At 42.5% G+C, this 19309-nt stretch overlaps 1 protein-coding gene across 2 annotated transcripts in view; it reads right to left on the minus strand.

Moving 5' to 3' along the window:
* KCNIP3 (potassium voltage-gated channel interacting protein 3) overlaps window positions 1-11385 on the minus strand; it is a 238446-nt gene extending 227061 nt beyond the window's left edge. For both annotated transcript variants that reach the window (XM_077262947.1, XM_077262946.1), the window contains exon 1: window positions 11280-11385. In XM_077262947.1, the coding sequence (XP_077119062.1) occupies window positions 11280-11285 (6 nt within the window). In that variant the 5' untranslated portion in view covers window positions 11286-11385. The remainder of the gene's footprint in view (window positions 1-11279) is intronic.
* Between the last annotated feature and the right edge of the window lie 7924 nt (window positions 11386-19309).

Raw genomic sequence — 19309 nt, forward strand, 5'->3', positions numbered from 1 at the left:
CGAAGGAGCGATACCTGGGTAGTGGCAAAGATACTCGTAGGATGGCTGTCTTTGCTCTCTTTCTTTGTCTTGGCCCTGTCCTGTGCTCTTCCATGTTACCTAAAACCAAGAGCTGGAAATTCAGTTTCTCTCTCCTTATTTCAAAAATGCCTATTGTAAAAAGTGGCTTCCCTTAAAGGCCTCCCATGTCATAAGTTTATCAGGTGTAAACCTGTAGTGTATTTAGGGAGTTGTCTAGACTAAAACCACAGTTGAGTAGTGTGGTGTTTAGTGTTGACTCTACTGCTGATGATACACCTAGGGCTAGGTTCCTCCAGAATGTAGGAGATCAATTACGAACAGATGATCAACTGGCAAATTAGGGAGACAGATTGTTCTTTTTTTTACAGTGCCAAATTTGGCCAATCATTTAGCTGACAATCATAAAAACATCCTACCTGACAGATAACATATCTGGGAGACAATATTCTTGTGTAGTTTAAAATGATGAAAATTGTCAATTTTTGCAAGCTTTTATGTTTCTGGGCATTTAAACACCATCTATTGTACATATGAATGTCTGTACTTTGTTTGTATGGGTTTTTCAAAATTGGTGCTCCCAACATTGAAAGTGATGCCATATTTCTAGGAAACGCCATCACCACATTGCTTCCCTCTGTATTTCTTTTTTTTGTTTTGATAATCTGACTTACGGTTCCAGAGATATGGGCCTTTCATTTAGTGGTAATTTTTATAGTCCTTACCAGGAGAGCATTGCTCACAGGATTCTCCGAGGATGTGTCTTTAGGCTGCTCTACCAGTCATGACGTTATTGCACTATCCATAATATTTTAGGAAGATGAAATACTTCTTTAAAGGAGTTTTCCGACTTCATAAAATGTTGGTATATTACAAAAATATGCTATTACTTTATGATTGGTGAAGGTCCAGCTCTCGTACTCTAGTGCCCTGCAAAGCAGATGGCCAGGAGGGGCATTGTTCAGTGGAGAACTTGAAGTGGCTGCATAACTAAACCTACTTTCTGGCCTAATTAGTCTCAGGATCCATGGGTTTACTGGTTGTCAGTCTGGCTTAGCAAAATGCTACCACTTTTTGAAGTCAGAAAAGTTAAGGAGCTTAAGCTTATTTTTTTAACTAGTAGTTGATTACAAAGGAACATATTGCTCAAGTGATTGCTTATTAGTTATGGAGTAGCTTACAATGAGGGTTCATCTCAGTGGGTCCTGTGTAACCCAGCTCCAAGTGGTGGTTACTCCATGACTTGGTAGTAAATTAAGGCATTTGCACACATTATTTGCTGTGTATTTGTGGGGGTTGTTTTTCCATGCAGTTTTGTCTGAAAAATTGAGGCATTTCCTAACCATGCCATTAAACGAACGCTGTTTCGCTGGCATGTAGCCGATAAGCATTCTTTTAACAGCTGAATTCAACATATGTAAACTTAGCACTTGGTCAACTCAGCAAATCATGGGGTACTATCATAGCCAGTATAGAAGATGAGGGCCGACCAAGCATAGCCATTTTAGTATTTTTCAGTCTAGTGATAGGACTTCAGAGCGCACAGCTCATTCCACATAGAGATAGAAAAGGGAATACTAAGTGATCGAAAGATTCAAGTGAAATGGGGAGGTGCTGGACCTGCATAGTTGTGTAACATATATAACTATGAATTAATTGATCTGTGATATACTGCAGTTACAGCACCATAATAGCATTTCTTTAAAAATCTTTCCATTACACAACTATTTTCATGACAATTTGAGGTTGTGCAATATTGAGATTCACAGTGAATTTATTAACCGGCGAAGCCGGTGAGTTCAAACTTCAAAAGATTGGTTCACCTCTAGAATCCCCATGATATTAGTCAATCTGATACAGAAACTAACTACATATTTGTTTATTATAAGGTACACTTCAAGAACAAGCATATTGTATTATAAGTGCCTGACTGAATCTGCACAACTGACCATTCACTCTTTCGAATTGCCCTGAACAGCAATACAAGACAAAGCCCGTTGGGCAAGAGTGGCACTGATCCCAGGGAAAAAAAAATATATAAAATTTTGTTTCCTATTCATATGCAACCACTTTATAAGAAGGTTTGATCTTACTTAAATGGGGCACGAACTCGCTGATATGCAATGTCCCACTCAACAAAAGACACAAAGAGAAGAAATGGAGCGAGCATGCACGAGAGATTGAGAGAATTGGGTCTATTCATCAAAGGTTTTAATTTATCTCTCGCAGGATAAATACGACTTATTATCTTATTCTATGCAGCTTACTCATCAAAGCCTTTAAAATAACTTCCCTCTTCATGCAAGATAAAAAAATAACCTTTGATGAACAATGAGAAAAGGAAGAAAGTGAGAGAGTAAGCCATGGAGGAAGATAAACACTGGCAAATGAGGTCAACTTGGGGATTCAAAGAAGGGTAAATGAGAGCGAGGGGGTGGCGGAGGCTCGGAGACTACACAAATGATTTCCATGCACTTTTGGTCAGAGCAATATGGTGAGAGGTAGACTGTAATTTTCCATTTATGAGGTTACTTCTGGGCCAAGTTGTAAATTACAAACCTACTGGCAAAAATGCTAAATATACTTTATTCTACTTTCTGAGTGCTTTTAGTGTAGATTTTATGCATGGTGACATGATTCTCTGTAGCTCCCAAATATAAAAAAAATTCCACTTTGGCCAGTTTCAGACGAGAGCATTATGGAGCCATTTGTGAGCCTGTATTATAGATGCAAGTACCAGACCAAATGAGGGTTAAAGAACTTCAGCTGACAGCTTCATAGATCCCTAGATCCCTGAACGGGTTGGGCTTTGCATCCATAATTCAGGCAGCCAAATGCTACTGTAATATGCTTGTCTGAACTTGGCCATAGAATAAGTAAATTTAGATGCTACATTTTCTGGAGCTGAGTAATAAAGTCATGGGTTAAGATTAGCATTTGGTGTTGAATTTTGTACAATTTTCTCAGATGTACTTTGTCCTGAAGCCATAGGACCATTTCCCAGAGGTGCAGGAACTACAGCTATACCATAGGCATTTCCCAATAGACACCACTAAGGTAGGAATACATTATCTTAAATAATATGGCCTCTGAGTTCTCCCTTTGAAAGCTTGGGTGCATGCGCAGTGTCTAGCATATGTCACCCAGCTGTGATGAACTTAAAGGGGTTTTATGGGACTATCTAATTTTTTTTTACTATGGACCTAACTAACAGGCAAGTAGTTGTTAACTACCTGCCTGTTCCACCCAGTTCCAGCTTTGAACGGTTATGGACTGCTTCTACCGGTGACGTCAACAGAGCAGCTCTTCCTCTTACATTTTCTGTCGATGGGGGTATAACTGATGGCATAATACTCATTGACAGCTGGCTTACGGCAGTTCAGCAGTGGGGAGCTCACTGTGAATCAGCATTACAATGATAGTTATGCCCTGTCCACAGAGAAGAGCAGAAAAGAAGCAGCTGATTTGTTGGCGTGATGTCAGCAGAATCCATAGAACTGTCGGCAGAAGCAGTCTGAGACCGCTCTGAACTGACAGAGATCGGCGGTGGGCAGAACAGGTAGGTAGTTAGCAACCACCTGCCAGTTAGTTCTTAGGCTCATAGTAAAAAAAATAATATGGTCCCAGATAAAACTTTAAAGAGGTTTTCCCAAGAACAAAGTACATTTTAATTAATAGATATTGGAATAAAAATAAGTTCCCCTATTGGACGTGTTAAAAAAAATGTTCCTGTGCTGAGATAGTCTTATTAATGTGTCCCTGATGTTTACCGTGTAATGGCCATGTCTGATGTACAGGGACATGGTCTGATCATCCCACAGGTCCTGGGTAGGGAAGGAAGCAAAAGAGAGTACACAGACAGGACAGCACAGGATAACAGCTGATTTCTTTTTGTGAGGTAAAACATTTCACTGCCTGTTTTTAAGCAATGTTTTACCTCAAAGAAAGAATCAGCTGCGATCTCCTGCTGTCCTGTCTGTGTACTCTCTTTTGCTTCCTTCCCTGCCCAGGAGATGTGGTAAATCAGTGGCACACTTATTATCAGCACAGAAACAATGTTTTTCAAACACATTCAATTGTGGAATTGATTAATATTCCAGTATCTATGGTTTAAAATGTTGACTAAAATAAACTTTGTTCGTGAGAAACAAATAGGTATTGATTATGTCCTGTCCATCAGTGACCACTGAGCCCAGCGATTGTTGGATGAGCTGTCAACACTAAGTATGTGTGCGGGAATAAATGGAGTGGCTGCATTGCAGCAACAGGGTATACAGAGGGGAAATAATGCAGTTTTTTACAGTTTAAAACAGGGGTGGTGTCACGATAGGACTGGTGAGTGACCTGGGACCAGGGGCTTCTTTCCTGACCCTAGCACTAGGGGGTCCCCTAACTCACCCTGTTCCCCGGGATACTCCAGATGGTGAAGACGCCGGGGCCTCCGCACTTGCCTTATCTCCTAGATTCACTCTACATCTGTCCCCTTCCCCCACCCAGGGAAGAGGGGGTGCTACTGTGCACCGCAGTACACCAACCCGACCGACAGGGTAACAGAGACAAGGATAGACTGAAAACTTCACACACACTAAAATATACACTCACATATACAGAGGTATTCACCAAGGTGTGTAGAAAGTGGTAAGAAAGCAAAACAGGGAAGGATAAGGAATTACCAAGCGTACAAACCAGAAAACAGTCGCTAATAAACTCCTCCAGCACTGCTTCTCAAAACCAACTTCTCCCACTCCTATGTCTTTGCAGCAATTGCTACCTCAGACGAGGACTTGGTTATTGAGCCAAGATTTTATAGAGAAAAAGGAGTGGCTAACCGAGTACAGCTGAACGCAGGAATTTCCAACATGGCCGATTAACCCCTGTTCTGCTGGAAGAAATAAACCCGTTTAATACACTGGAGAAATACTTCTTCTCAGCAGCGGAGTAGGAGCCACCAGAGGCTGCGGTCTTCTGGCTCTTGTCTGTCGCTGTAACCCCGTGACAGGTGGGCTACTAATTTTGTACATTTTTCCCAACTGAACGACAAAGACTGTTGTGGAGGACCGAACAAACAGGCCAAACTTAATTCTGATTATTATTATTATTGTTTTACATTTTTATCACTTAAAGAGAACCTGTTATGTAAAATTAGGCTATAAGCCTGCATGTATGGGGTTAATCTGCAGGCTAATAGCATTCTGACACCTCACGGCGCCCCCCCATGAGAGCCGCATTGCTTGGAGGAAATATACTTTATTCCTCCCGGCAGGCTCGCTCTTTTACTCACAGGGGTGGCACTAGCATGGTTTTAGTCACCACTCTCTGTGTATAGAGAACAGTGGCCAGTGGCTGTAACGTGCCTCCGCACTGAATGACAGCTGGCCAGCATTAGAGTATTGAGCAGAATTAAGTCCGCAGACTTGCTGCTGATAATACATGTTATAATAGGGACTACTGTGACAGGCATTGTATTCTTACCTGTAGCAAACAATATGATGCTCCCACGGTATAATTTTCCCATACAGCCCCTTAAAAATTATGATGACTCTACATAGCCCCCAATGATGTGCCCACAGAACATCCCAAACAGTATAATGTTCCCCCACACAGTATGATGTCCCCATAAAGTATGATTTCTGCCACTTGCTTACCTTTAGCAATACAATATGATGCCCCCACAGTACCCCCATATGGTATGATGTCCTCAAACAGCTCCCCACATAGTATAATGTCCCAATACAGACCCTCAAACAGTGTGATGTGTATCGACAAAACCTCTTCACATATAATGATGTCTCGTCAAAACTCCTCATAGAGTACGATGTCTCCATACATTATGATGTACCCATAAATTCTCTCATAGAGTATGATGATTGCCACACAGTATAATGTCCCCACAGAGCTCCAACAAAGTATGCTGTCCCCACCAGGCTCCTTATACAGTATGAAGTCCCTAAATAGCCCCCTCATGCGGTATAATGTCTCCACATATCCCCCATGCAGTGTGATATCCCCACACAGCCTCTTATGCAGTATGATGTTTCCAAAAAGTCCCCCATTCAGTATGATGTCCCCACATAGCTTCCCACACACTATGATGTGCTTAGAAAGCGCATCATGCAGTAAGATGTCTCCACATAACCCCCATGCAGAATGATATCGGCACACAGCCCCCTTCACAGTATGAGGTCCCCAAATAGTCCCCCACTAAGTATGATAGCCCTCCATGCTGTATGATGTTCCCACATGGTCCGTCATGCAGTATGATGTCCTTACACAGCCCCCCATATTATATGATGTCCCTGCAAAGCCTATCACATATTATGATGTCCCCACACAGTCCGATATCCCCACAAAGCCCTCCACATAGTATGATGTTCCCACAATTAGAATAAAACTACTCGCCTAACCCCATTCCCCCATGTGCTGCTCTTATGTGTAGTGTACTGAGGCTCTGCACATCTGTCATGATGAAGTGATGTGATCGTGCCTGCTGTGTTCTCTGAAGCACAAGCTGAATGGTGGATGATGGAACTGATGGCTCCCTGCTCCATCCTTGCATTGACCAGTGTCCGGTATCTGATTTGGAACAATCCCTGTTCCTTTGCAACTCGTGAAAAATCACTTATTATCCTCCAATGATAAGAGCACAAATTCTAGTTTATATGGCACTATACCATTTTCTTGAATATCAAATTTTCATTGACTTATTACAAAACAATCTACAGAACAAGAACACAATAGTCAAATACAAATATATACGAAGTAAAATAAAAAGATAGATTTTTACTTTTAAAGTCAGTGACGAAGTGAATGGAAATAGAAATTCCGTGCAGAGCACACAGAATCTGTCTCCTAAATCTACCAGATTGCTTGTTAGAAATTGTCCCTGTCACTTATGTGTCGTGGATGCCACCTTTAGGCTACGGCTACACAACGACATGTGTGATATGACAGCAATTGTTTCCATTCTTTTATCATTTACATATCATTAAAGGGAACTTGTCACCAGGTTTTTGCTATGTAATCTTAGAGCAGCATGATGTAGGCCCAGAGACCCTGATTCCCAGTGATGTGTTACTTACCGAGCTGCCTGCTGTCATTTTGATAAAATCCATGTTTTCTCTGATGCAAATCTACCAGTTCTCTGATGCTGAGCTCTGTATAACCCCGCCCACAACACTAATTGGCAGCTTTCTGTGTACACTGTGCATAGGCAGAAAAACTGCCAATCAGTTGTCACGCAGAGCTGCCAATCAGTGGTCACACGGAGTATGTGGACTACATGGCAGGAGACAACTAGTCCTCTAGTGATATCTCTTGCTGATAAAACAGTGATTTTTTTTTAAACTGCAGCATCCAGTAAAGTAAGGGTCAGATAGCTAGAATCAGGGTATCTGTCCCTACATTCTGCTGCTCTCAGATTACCTAGCAAAATCCTGGTGACAGATTCTCTTTAACATATCTATTGATCCTGTCATGTCTATAACTCAATTACCTTTTCTTCTTAGTGTTACAATTTCAATTTTGTGGAATATGTATTATATATATATATTTAAAGAAGAAAGAGCGATCACACTCCAAACATAGCCAAAAGCGTAATAAAAAATGAATTGAGAAACGCTCACACCTTGAGCTGAAATGTTGCGTACCTTTGGCATGGAATACATTTACTGGTATTTCATGTTTTTTGCTGTTTTTGGAGTCTCTTTCTCCCATAATTTATCATTATCCATTTGCCCGTGGATTTGGAGGACCGCACCCACATTTTGTAAGACTGGTGCAACTCCACTTTCTTTTTTTCATTTACATATATACAGTATTTAGTATGAAGAAACAATATAGTATTATAGTCTAGCGTACGTATGATAGATACATACTGAGATACCCATAGAAGTGGAAGTCTGCCAGGTGATCCGTTAGTGTTGATGGTGATAATGGTGGGGGGGCTTTCGGACAGACATTTCCCCTGCAGTGGTCAGAAATGTAGCGTCACATGGCAGCCACTCAGAAAGAATGGTCTGAAGGATGGGTTGGGTACAAGATAGAAAGTTTTGTTCTCAGTTAAAGGGAATGTGTCAGCAGATTTTTGCTATATAATCTCAGAGAAGCATAATATAGTGATTCCAGTGATTTATCACTTACTAGGCTGCTTGGTGCAGTTTTGATAGTATCCTTGTTTGCCTGATGTAGATGTAGCAGAGTAAACACTACATGCTCTCTATAACCCCGCCCACAGCCCTGATTGGCAGCTCCCTGTGTACACTATGAATTGTCAGTGAGCTGCCAATCAGTGGTGGGGGCGGGGCTACACAGATTAGCCTGACTGGGCTGCACAAGACATGTAGTGATAATCTTCTGCTGATAAAATACTGATTGTATTGACACTACAACACATAGCCTAATAAGTGACACATCCCTGCAATCAGGCTCTCATGCCCTATATTATATTGCTCACAGATTAAATAGCAAAGATTTAATGAAAGATTCCCTTTAAGTGACAGTTTTGATATTCAGATGTGTGTTTAATTCACCAAAATAAATCTGTAATAACATTTACATTGAGTAACATGTATCATTTAAGAAACCCTCCCCTGCCTGTAGTGATCAAACACCTGGAGGAACAAACATAGAAAGGCTCCTGTTTGCCATTGTTTGTAACTGTTCTTATAATTTTAGGTAGCATATAGCACCAAAATAATAGTGCCACACACGGCGGACACATAAAGAGCACACAGAATACTACCACATTGTTCCTACATCATACTGCAAATAGATTCCCAATAATACCATCACAGTCTGCTAAATAACACTGAGTGATTTTAGTTTGCTCTTGAGGTTTCTATCCTTAGGGGCCCCTAGTAAATAGAAGCCTTGAGCAAGTGCCCAGGTTGGCAGCCCTTAAATCAAGCTTTACTCACCACCTGACAAAGATTGTCATCACTCACAATCTCAGTTTTTATTGAGGCTCATTATCTAATTTCTAAATGATTAAATCATGACTTATTCTGTCCAAAGACCCTACTAAGGACCAGGGGGTGCTAATTACGGGTGGAAGAAAGGCCATTCCGGAAGCTAAATAGGAAAGGGTTCTTTACAGTTAGAGCAGTCAGACTGTGGAATGCCGACCACAAGAGGAAGTAATAGCAGACACTATGACAGCTTTTATACAAGGGCCGGAGGATTTCCTCAATACACAGAACATTGTGAGTTATAGATAATTTTACTGACAAAATGTATAAATGGTAGAGAAAGGTTGAACTTGATGGACCTAGGTCTGTTTTTAACCTGATTAAAAACTTTATATATTATTAAATATATTAATAATTATTATAAATTAATAATTAATGTACTGGTCGCTCAGAATCTCCATAAAGCAGCTATATTTTTAATCATGTACCAATATATCATGCACACAGCGCTGTGCACAAATGCCTCCTACAATCTCATGTTATAATACAGTAGAAGAAACATACTCTAGAATACATTTCAGAGGAAGCAAGTAAATCTATCACTTTTTGTGAAGTATACGCTAAGAGGGAGAACCCAGGAGCCTAGTGTTACAGGTGAGAAATGCTTAACCACTGAACCTCCGAGCTGCTCTGCTATCTGCCCAATGGACAGCTGTATGTCTAGATTATGTATTATTATTATACTTTTGCTACATTAATTATTATTGGCATTTTTTTTCATTCATTTTTGGCCAATCAGAATCTCCATAAAACACCTCTATACCTTACAAAGCACCAATATATTCTGCAGCGCTGTACAGAGATAACACACAATCTCCTTCTACAATACAAGGAAATATATCCTAGGATAAATATCATAGGAAGACCATTAACCTATCAGTATTTTTTTGGAGTATAAGCAAACAGGGAAAACTCAGGATCCCAGATTTGAATGGTAGAAACACTTAACCACTGAGCCTCCATGCTGAACATGTCTTGACCAGTATCCTTCATCTATGTCCCATGAGGAACAGGTGAACTTTTAATACTAATGAATAGTGATTATTAGTGATGAGTGAGTGTACTCGTTGCACGGGTTTTTCTGAGCACGCTCTGGTGTCCTCCGAGTATTTATGACTGCTCGGAGATTTAGTTTTCATCGCGGCAGATGGATGATTTGCGGCTGTTAGCCAGCTTGATTACATGTGGGGATTCCCTAGCAACGAGGCAACCCCCACATGTACTCAGCCTGGCTAGTAGCTGTAAATCATTCAGCTGCCACGACGAAAACGAAATCTCCGAGCAGTCATAAATACTCGGAGATCACCCAAGCGTGCTCACCCAAGCGTGCTCGGGAAATCACGAGTATATTCGCTCATCACTAATAATGAAGTCTCTCATCCAAGAAAAAACTGGTTCTGAACATACAATTAACGCTGTTCCTAGCCCACTATGGAGAAACCCTAAAGAAAACTCAAGCAGCAAGTTCATAACTTGTAAGGATTGAAGAGAGCAATTGATGAGATGGTTTTTTATAGTGGTGGTTGGACAATATTGTAAAAACACTAACTGGTGGGTGGGCAGCATCCATGCCTGGTGGCGACGGGGTCCTCTGAAACCAATTGTCAGACGTTGTGATGTTTATGCTCCTTGTTGGAGCACAAGTTGCAGAAATCTAAGTCCATGACTAATCGTACAACATAGGATCAGAATTTTGCATTACTATATCACAACCCGGCCGGATTTCGATGTAATGATGTTCCCCATTATTAGTTACGACTGTCAGCAGAATATTTTCTAATGGCATGTCATGCAGCCACGAGTCGGCGTGTAGTCGTAGCCTAATTCACAAATACACAAGATCATACATTATTTTTTATAGAGCGACAAAGTACAAAAAAGGCAGCAGAAGTGAATTTTGTGGTGCGCTCCGCACTCTGTATAATTGGATATAATTAGCGCAATCCTATAAAACCCACTAATAAAACATTGGGACATCGGCGCTCAGCTCCGCTCCGTCTGTGGGTGCTGGAAGGGCGAGTAACAAGTACAACAGCTGGAGACAATCTGCATCTCTCTGATCTTCACCGCATGGATTCAATAGAAAGTCATCCCATTAATCGATCCCCCCGGACGAGGAACCGAGTGTGCACCACATGTATCTTTCATTAGAATGTGAAAATATATATAGGAAACCGGGAATGAATGGAAAAAGGAAGACAAGAAATGAGCAGAGAGCAACCTGTCGGCACAACCGTCAATGAGATAAAGGTAGAGGTAGACGTACACAGGACCCTACAGTGGTCCGCATCTTACCTGCATGGTCACCAGAGATGGAGTAGAGGACAGACGAACAGTGCGAGCCTGTAATTGTGTGACAATGGGAACACTGTGCGCTGCCTCCTCTCTTCTCAGGCTCTTATCCCAGTCTCCAAGGGAAAAAAAAAAGCCTCTTTTTTTATTAACCGTTTCTTACCACATTCCTTGAAGCACTTCAGCTGATCTTGCTCCTTTTTTATCCTCTGAGCACAATTTCCCGCAAAGATTGAACAGATATTTTTTTATTCTCTGATGCCTATTATCTAATAGATGGTAATAATAATGATCCAAATTATACCCAGCACAGACTCTACATAAATATTCTCAATTTCAAGGAAAGTGAGAATGTTCGCAAATATAGGTGACCCACAGGAGGCATGGTCTACACTATATAGCGCGAATACATAATTACTAGTTATATCAATTTTCTGCTCTGCAGATTAACGTAGATTGCATATACGTTTAGTAATTGAAGAGGGTTAGCGCCTCATTGTGTGGATCCATTATTTAATGCATTAAAAGCACCAAGTACCGCACAATTCTAGAATAAATCACAAATGGAGGGTTATTATGTGCAACTGTGCAAATTAATAAATGGTGCTAGTGATTTGTTAGCAGAGCTGAGGTGCGGAGAACTGAGGATAAAACTAGTAGTAGATGATATGCCTAATCTTATGATCAAGCATTGGGGGCAGTTTTCCTGGGGGCTTGATAGGTCTGAGCAATTCTGAGATTCCTCACCGATTTAGTAAAACGGTAAGACCAGAATGTTAAGGCAGAACCACTGACACATAATGTTTTCCAGCAATGCCACAATTCTCTAAAGCTGTCCAAACACATTACCTTCACTGATAACTGTCCTGAATTTTTCAAAATTGTCCTAAATTATGAAACACAACCCTGGTAAATTTAGAACAAAATGGTTTTAATATACCCCACCTCAAAGTGAGCATTTAATGGTTTGCCACGAGTCATTAATGTGAGGGTTGGGGGAATGACTTCTACCTCCCTACACCAACAGAAGTGTTTGGAAGTAGTGATGAGCGAGTATACTCGTTGCTCGGGTGGTCTCCAAGTATTTGTTAGTGCTCGGAGATTTAGTTTTCGTCGCCTCAGCGGCATGATTTACGGCTGCTGGACAGCCTGAGTACATGTGGGAATTCCCTAACAAACAGGCATTCCTCATATCTGTATTCAGCCTGTCTAGCAGCCGTTAATCATGCAGCTGCAGTGACAAAATCTAAATCTCCGAACACTAACAAATACTCGGAGACCACCCGAGTGTGCTCGGGAAAACCCGAGCAACAAGTATACTCACTCATCACTATTTGTAAGTATGCATTAGATTCATGTTGGCCTGCCCTTGGATTTATACACACAAGACGATCATCTAATGTACATGAAAGTGTCCAGATGATTGAAGATGTTAAATCTTCATTCCCGATCACTTTGAGCGAAAAGAGATGTCTAGCAGCAGCTTACTCCCCATTCTCTATTAAGGCCCGTCCAAGCCAAGCATGCACAGTGTTTAAGAGAGTCAAGAGCAGGGGTGTCAAACTGCATTCCTCAAGGGCTGCAAACAGGTCATGTTTTCAGGATTTCCTTGTATTGCACAGGTGATCATTTAATCACCTGCACAGAATGATTCCAGCACCTTGTGCAATGAGAAGGAAATCTTGAAAACACGCATGGTTTGAGGTCCTCGAGGAATGCAGTTTGACACCCCTGGTCAAGAGGAAAAATTCCAATATCCACGATGGTGTGCAAAATTAAAACATAATTTTTAATTGTTGAGAAGTTGGGGAAACTGGGAGGGAAGGGAAAAAAGAAAAGGACACGGGCCTACGCGTTTGGAGCTAAATGCTCTTACTCGTGATACTGATGCTGGAATATAAAGTTTGCCCAGTTGTCAGTCCGGAATCCGTGCACCGCATTTTGTTGATATAGGCTTGTAGCGCCCCCACTGCCGCAGGGCCGAGGGGTACCCGGTACCGGGCCTCTGAGTCTCTGCTCTGGGGTTGTCACGGTGGCTAGACCCGGTCCGTGACCCTGCTGCTGAGGGGCGTACAGTAATAGATGTGGATGGTGGTGGTGGTGCGGTGCAGTTGTGGGGTGCAGGTCGCGGTAAATAACGAGGACACCAGGTTGCAGTCTCTTTACCTCTTTACTGAAGATCTCTGAGTCCTCAGTCCAGAATACGGTTCACCAGGCTGCGCAAGTCCGGCCGGTCCAATGGCACCTCCAGAGTTCTCTTCACAGGAGGAAATCTGTGCCTTCCCCCTCGCGCTATGTGTTGTAGTCCTTCCCTGCTGTGCTTACGGAAAGTACCCCACAACTGTTGTGTCTGTTTCTGATGTTCCCTCACAACTCGATTAGATGATGTTCTGCTAATCTTCCGTCCCTTCCTGATGTTACAGTTAGAACGGCACCCGTTTGTCGGATAGGCCTGGAGTTCTTCCGGGACCCTAGAGACGCCCCTCTCCCGCAATTGCCTCCCAAGACTTCATAGGTGATTTGAGTTAGACAGCCCGCCTGAGACTGACTGCCCTGCCGCTGTTTGGAGTATTGCTTGAAGCTGAATGTTATTCTACTCCCTCGGCGTTCCGGCCACCGGTAGTGCGCCTCAGTAGGATGTTGCTTCGATCTTACAGCACGACTCCTACTGGTATTTCTCCTTTTTGCGTGATCCCGTTTCTCACTCAGCACAATCTATCTCGCTTCTAGTCCTTTCTTGGGTCCCGCCGCTTCCCGGAGCTGGCGCGGACCCGTTACGTTCTTTTCAATGCCAAGCCTCTGTCAGGATCCCACCCCTGACAGAGACCCTACTGTCTCTTCCTCCACAACACCCTCTGCCACTAGGTGTTGCTTCGTCCAATCCAGTCAGCTTTCTGATCTAACTTCCTGCCTGACCCCCAGTTTACCCACTATGGTGGGGAGTGGCCTAATGAATAGCACCCTTAGCTCCCCCCAGAGGCCCGGCTGTGAAATGTATTGGTGTCTGTGATACCTGGTCAGATGAACTCCTTCAGTGCCATCGGACGCACCATAGCTCCCCATAGTGGCGGAGCCACAGTACTGCAACGACCAGGACTCTGGGGCGCTGCAGGCTCCCTTTTCCACACTTGGTGAGCTGAATATTCCCTTATCCCTTTTCCCCTTTGTATATTTAATAGTTATCAGATGCCAGTTATTAAAGGTGTCTGGGCACCTAAAGACACTTGGGGGCCAAATCATTTAGACTGGTATTCCATATGTCAGTCATAATGAACCGACCGGGGCTCTATGGAATTTGATGCATCAAATTTATTAAGAGGCGCGCCATTTAATTAATTAGGGGCATCTCTTAACTGGAGTGCGATATTGCCTGAAATGTATCCAGTCTGTGACGGTAACACTAATCTGAAGTAAATGACGTAACTTTTCATGAATTTGACAGGCATACATAGCCACGTTGTGTCCTGCCCATATTGACATAACTGCCTGGAAATGGTGGTGAAAACGCCAAAAGTCGCAATATCTTTGTGCTATTTCTGATTTGCACGAGAATACTGTGACTTAGATGTTTTACATTAGAGTTTTGGAGTAAACGCTTCAATGATATGATCCTTTGGTCATGGAGAGAATTTTTTTTCTACTAACTACCTTAAATTAAAGTTTTCTGGTGAAAACTACTTATTACCCCTCCACTGGATAGGTGATAACTTGTTAATCAGTGGTGGTCCAAGGAATCCCATCAGCAGAATGGGGATGTTTTATCCCTGCGTGCAAATGCTTTTTTACCTATTGTGTACCCCATAATTCCTTATGGATTGCCAGCTTATGAGCAGGACCCTCACTCCTGTAACTGGTGAACTACAGTATGTGTTACTCTGTAATGTCTTTATTGGCTGTACATGTCCTCGCTTCATTGACCTGCAGCTCCATTTTGTGATGGGGTAAAAAAGACCCATCGGGGATAAAAATGTCCTATTCTCCTTATCAGTGCAAGTCCACCAATTAGTAAATTATCACTTATTATCACCGGACAACATGCCTAACGCCAATTTAGAAGAGCCGATAATCGGAAACGAACAATCATTAGAACTCTCATCCACTGATCGGCTTGTGTAGCCGGCGATCACCCAACAAACAAGTAAAATTCTCCTTTGTCGAGTGATCGGTTGTTCATGCTTGCATTAAAATCGTCGTTCTGGATGGCAGGTCCAAATGGGACTTTAAACATCCGCCGATAAGCTGGAATGTAACCGATCGGTGGTTGTGGGTTAAATTTACAGCCTGATAACCACTGTTGATAAAGTCATCTGTGCTACTTGGTTATATGGAGATAACTACATAGCTACACAGACAGTACACAGACCAACACACTGGAAAGTAATGCGGATAATCCGCAGCATCCTACACCCACCCTCACATCTCCATGGTAACCGAACCCAAGTTCCAAGACACACATCAAGAGTGGGGGCCCTAATGTGAAAAATGCCTTATTAACCCAAACCCATCCATGTATTCACGCCGAAGAACGGGTGCAGGCTCCGCTCGCTGGGAGCTATTTATAAGGCAGAGACTAAAATAGATCAGGTTCTGTTCGCAGAGTAACGCTATTCACACAGTCAGAGAGGAGACCATTGTTAGTAGGCTTTATTCCCCAGAACTTGGGCAGCGCAGAGGACAGATAGACAGTAGCACGGAAACGAGAGGATTCAGCTGGGGAATTGTATTTCACATAGAAGTGTCTCAGTAAAACGGCTGTGCTCTGTAAAATATGAAGAGATGGAAGAATATGACTGGCAAGGGCAAGAATCCTTCATAGAAGAGAGACGGGGGATCCTTGTCCGTCAGTATATTATGCACATTGTACATATCATAGTGCACGACTTGTGCAAGGTAGAAAGAAGCTTACGCGGGGAACGGAACATGACCTTAAAAAAAAGTTAACGGGGAAGAATGATTAATACTGTCTGAAAGGGTTTTTCCACTACTTTTATATTGATGACCTTTATAGCAGGTCATCAACATCAGATCACTGGGGGGCCTACACTTGGCAGCCCTTCCGATCAGTTGTTCTCAGTGCCGCTACTAGCTAGATGTTGGCAGTCGCAAAGCTGAAGAGTAGAGCTCCATCATTCGAATATGTGCCATTCTGCAGTATCCGGCAGCGGCCGCTACAGTTGACAGAACTCTGCAACTGCCAACATTCAGCCACCACTGACATCGGGGACAGTCGATTGAGGGGTGCCGGATGTTGGACCCCCACTGACTAAGTTTACCAGGCATTCCAAAATTCCCGGACAGTCCATAATGGAACTGTTTTACCTCGTTCTTGAAATTAATATGATGTGTATGTGATTGCTTTTTTTTATCTGGAGAAGATTGTATGGATTTTTATAACTGTAATAATTAATTTACAGTCCCCAGTGAATGCTGCGGATGTGTTTACATCACTATTATGGTCTGTAGACTTTATTATGCTTTTACAATGTGTCTGTAAACATGCTGCCTGTCCTTGATTTTTGGTTAGATATATTGTCCAGAAAAAGTTTTTAAAATTAAGTTGGCAAACAAGCCACAGGTCTGATATTGATGTCCTATCTTAGGCCGGTTTTCACACGTCGGGAAAAATCGGTACAGGAGATATCCATGTGTCCGTGTGCTCACATAGTACATCCGTGTGGCACACGTGCGGGAGCCGTGTGCCACCCGTGTGCCGCATCAGGACCACACGGATGGCTGCAGGAGAAACAGCGCTACAGTAAGCGCTGTTCCCCTGCTTGTGGTGCTGAAGGCGCCTGTCATCCATTCTCCCCTGCTCGGCTGAAATCTATTAGATGCGCCAATTCTGGAGCTTTGCCCGGTTCTGTGGCATTGGCATATGGGGTGATAAGGGGTTAATGTCATCTTGCTAAGTGTGTGTGTTTTATTAACTCTTTCACAACTGTGGGATTAGTAACGGATAGGTGTCTTATTGACACCTCTCCATTACTAAGCCTGCTTAATGTCACCTTATAATAGCAAGGTGACCCCTTATTACCCCATATGCCAATGCCACAGGGCAGTGGGAAGAACCAGGCAAAGCTCCAGAATTGGTGCATCTAATAGATGCGCCTTTTCTGGGCAGCTGCGGGCTGCTGTTTTAAGGCTGGTGGGGCCCATAGCCATGGCCCCTTACCAGCCTGAGAATAGCAGCCCGCATCTGTGAGTTTCACCGGGTTGGTTGGAAAATATAGGGGGGGACCGCACGTCGGATTTTGTTTGATCCCTTCTCCCCTGCTCGCTCTGCTTTCAGCCAAGCAGGGAAGAATGGATGACAGCCAGCTTCAGCACCACAAGCAGAGGAACAGCACTTACACTAGCGTTGTTTCTCCCGCGGTCGTCCGTGCTCACTGTTTCGCACTGTTTTGTCTCCGTGTTTTGCACACGAACACACGGTCCGTGAAAACTGGCTGACATGTGTATAGACCCATTCATTTGAATGGGTCTAAGTGTGTCAGTGTCTCCGGTACGTGAGAAAACTGTCACTACACGTACCGGAGGCACTGACGTGTGAAACCGGCCTTAAAGAAAATTGATCAAAATAAAAGTAGTGGAGCTACTGCTTAGGTTCTTTTATCCAAGGTTATAATTGATGGAGGGAATGTCTGTGATCATTGGCTAGTGTATGTCTGCTAGGAATCATCTGCAGAGCTGCCATGGCATCTTTTATGCCGGCTTGAACATTTTCTTTGGTCAGCAGTACATTCCCTCTTATGTGCTGCTGACAATGATATACTGTAAAATGTAAGACACATCGGCAGGAAATAATGAGAATCGCAAACACTGAAGAAATACCTCATATATATCCCTCTCCTTTACCACACCTTGCCAAAATTGGCCCCATGGATTAAGTAGGATGGCCACAGCTTTAGGTAACAAATATAAACCAATTACATTACATGCCGGCTACCGATATTCTTAAACTTGATGCAGCTGTCTCCTCCACAAGGCCAAACTATGGGCACAAGTGGTCCCTGTGGTGTAAAACCCTACCTCCATGCTTGGAAGAACTCTCTAGAGTTGTGAGAATTGAAATAATCACATATATATATGAGCAAAAAACAACCTTCAAGGGAAAGGAGGTCTGGTGAGTGTTGCTCTTGTCGCTCAAAATGACAGGTGTGCCTCCTACATATAACCACTTCTTGAAACCACCTACTGCCCACGTTAAAAATTGAGTTTTGGTAACCCCTAATTTAATGTCCTTTGCAGTCCAAGGCCCAATCTTTAGGACTCAATTCAGATGTTCATTTTTTTTTAACTTACCAGATAAAGAGGTTTCAGCAGTGTTTTTGATAGAAATTTCAGCTGAGTTTGAGCAGTATGTCATCAGAGTTTAGTCCAAGTTTCATGAGCTTTTCTCATTGAGGGAAAAAAAAAAAGTTTCTCATATCTATCCATCCATGATGGCATCCAATGCTATCCAAATTTTTCAGGTGACAGCAGTTTTATTTAACTGATGCATTACTGTCTGCGATTTGATAGGCACTACAGCAATATGAGACTCTGACCCCTCTGCAATGCCAGGGATATTTGGGGAAATTAAGTCTGCATTGAGGAAACCATGTCAAAGGGAAGTAACTAATATGTCAACCAACCAATAAATTTCATATTGACTAAAACAGGTACAGTCAAGGTATACTCTAATTATTCTTTTATAGCCTATGCTGCACTATAAACTCAGTTTTTTCTGCTTTAGTGTTGCTTTAGTTGAAAGCATTACAGTTGCTCTCTTATGCAACCACTTTTTATATAAACCATAAAGAGTTTTTAATTATACATTAAAGCTTGTCAAACGTCTATATAAAAAGTGAGAATGATGAATTATTTGTACCTTACCGAATCACAAAGATGCAGAAATTGGAGCACTTCTTTTGCTCAGACATGTAGCTTAAAGTTTCAGATCCTCAAATCAAAATAAGAAACTGTGCCACAAAATTATGGCATGCTACTGACAGTACTAGTGAGAAAGTGACAATTAGGCCTTCTCAAGAACC

Source organism: Ranitomeya variabilis, chromosome 5, assembly GCF_051348905.1.
Source record: "Ranitomeya variabilis isolate aRanVar5 chromosome 5, aRanVar5.hap1, whole genome shotgun sequence".
NCBI lineage: Eukaryota > Metazoa > Chordata > Amphibia > Anura > Dendrobatidae > Ranitomeya > Ranitomeya variabilis.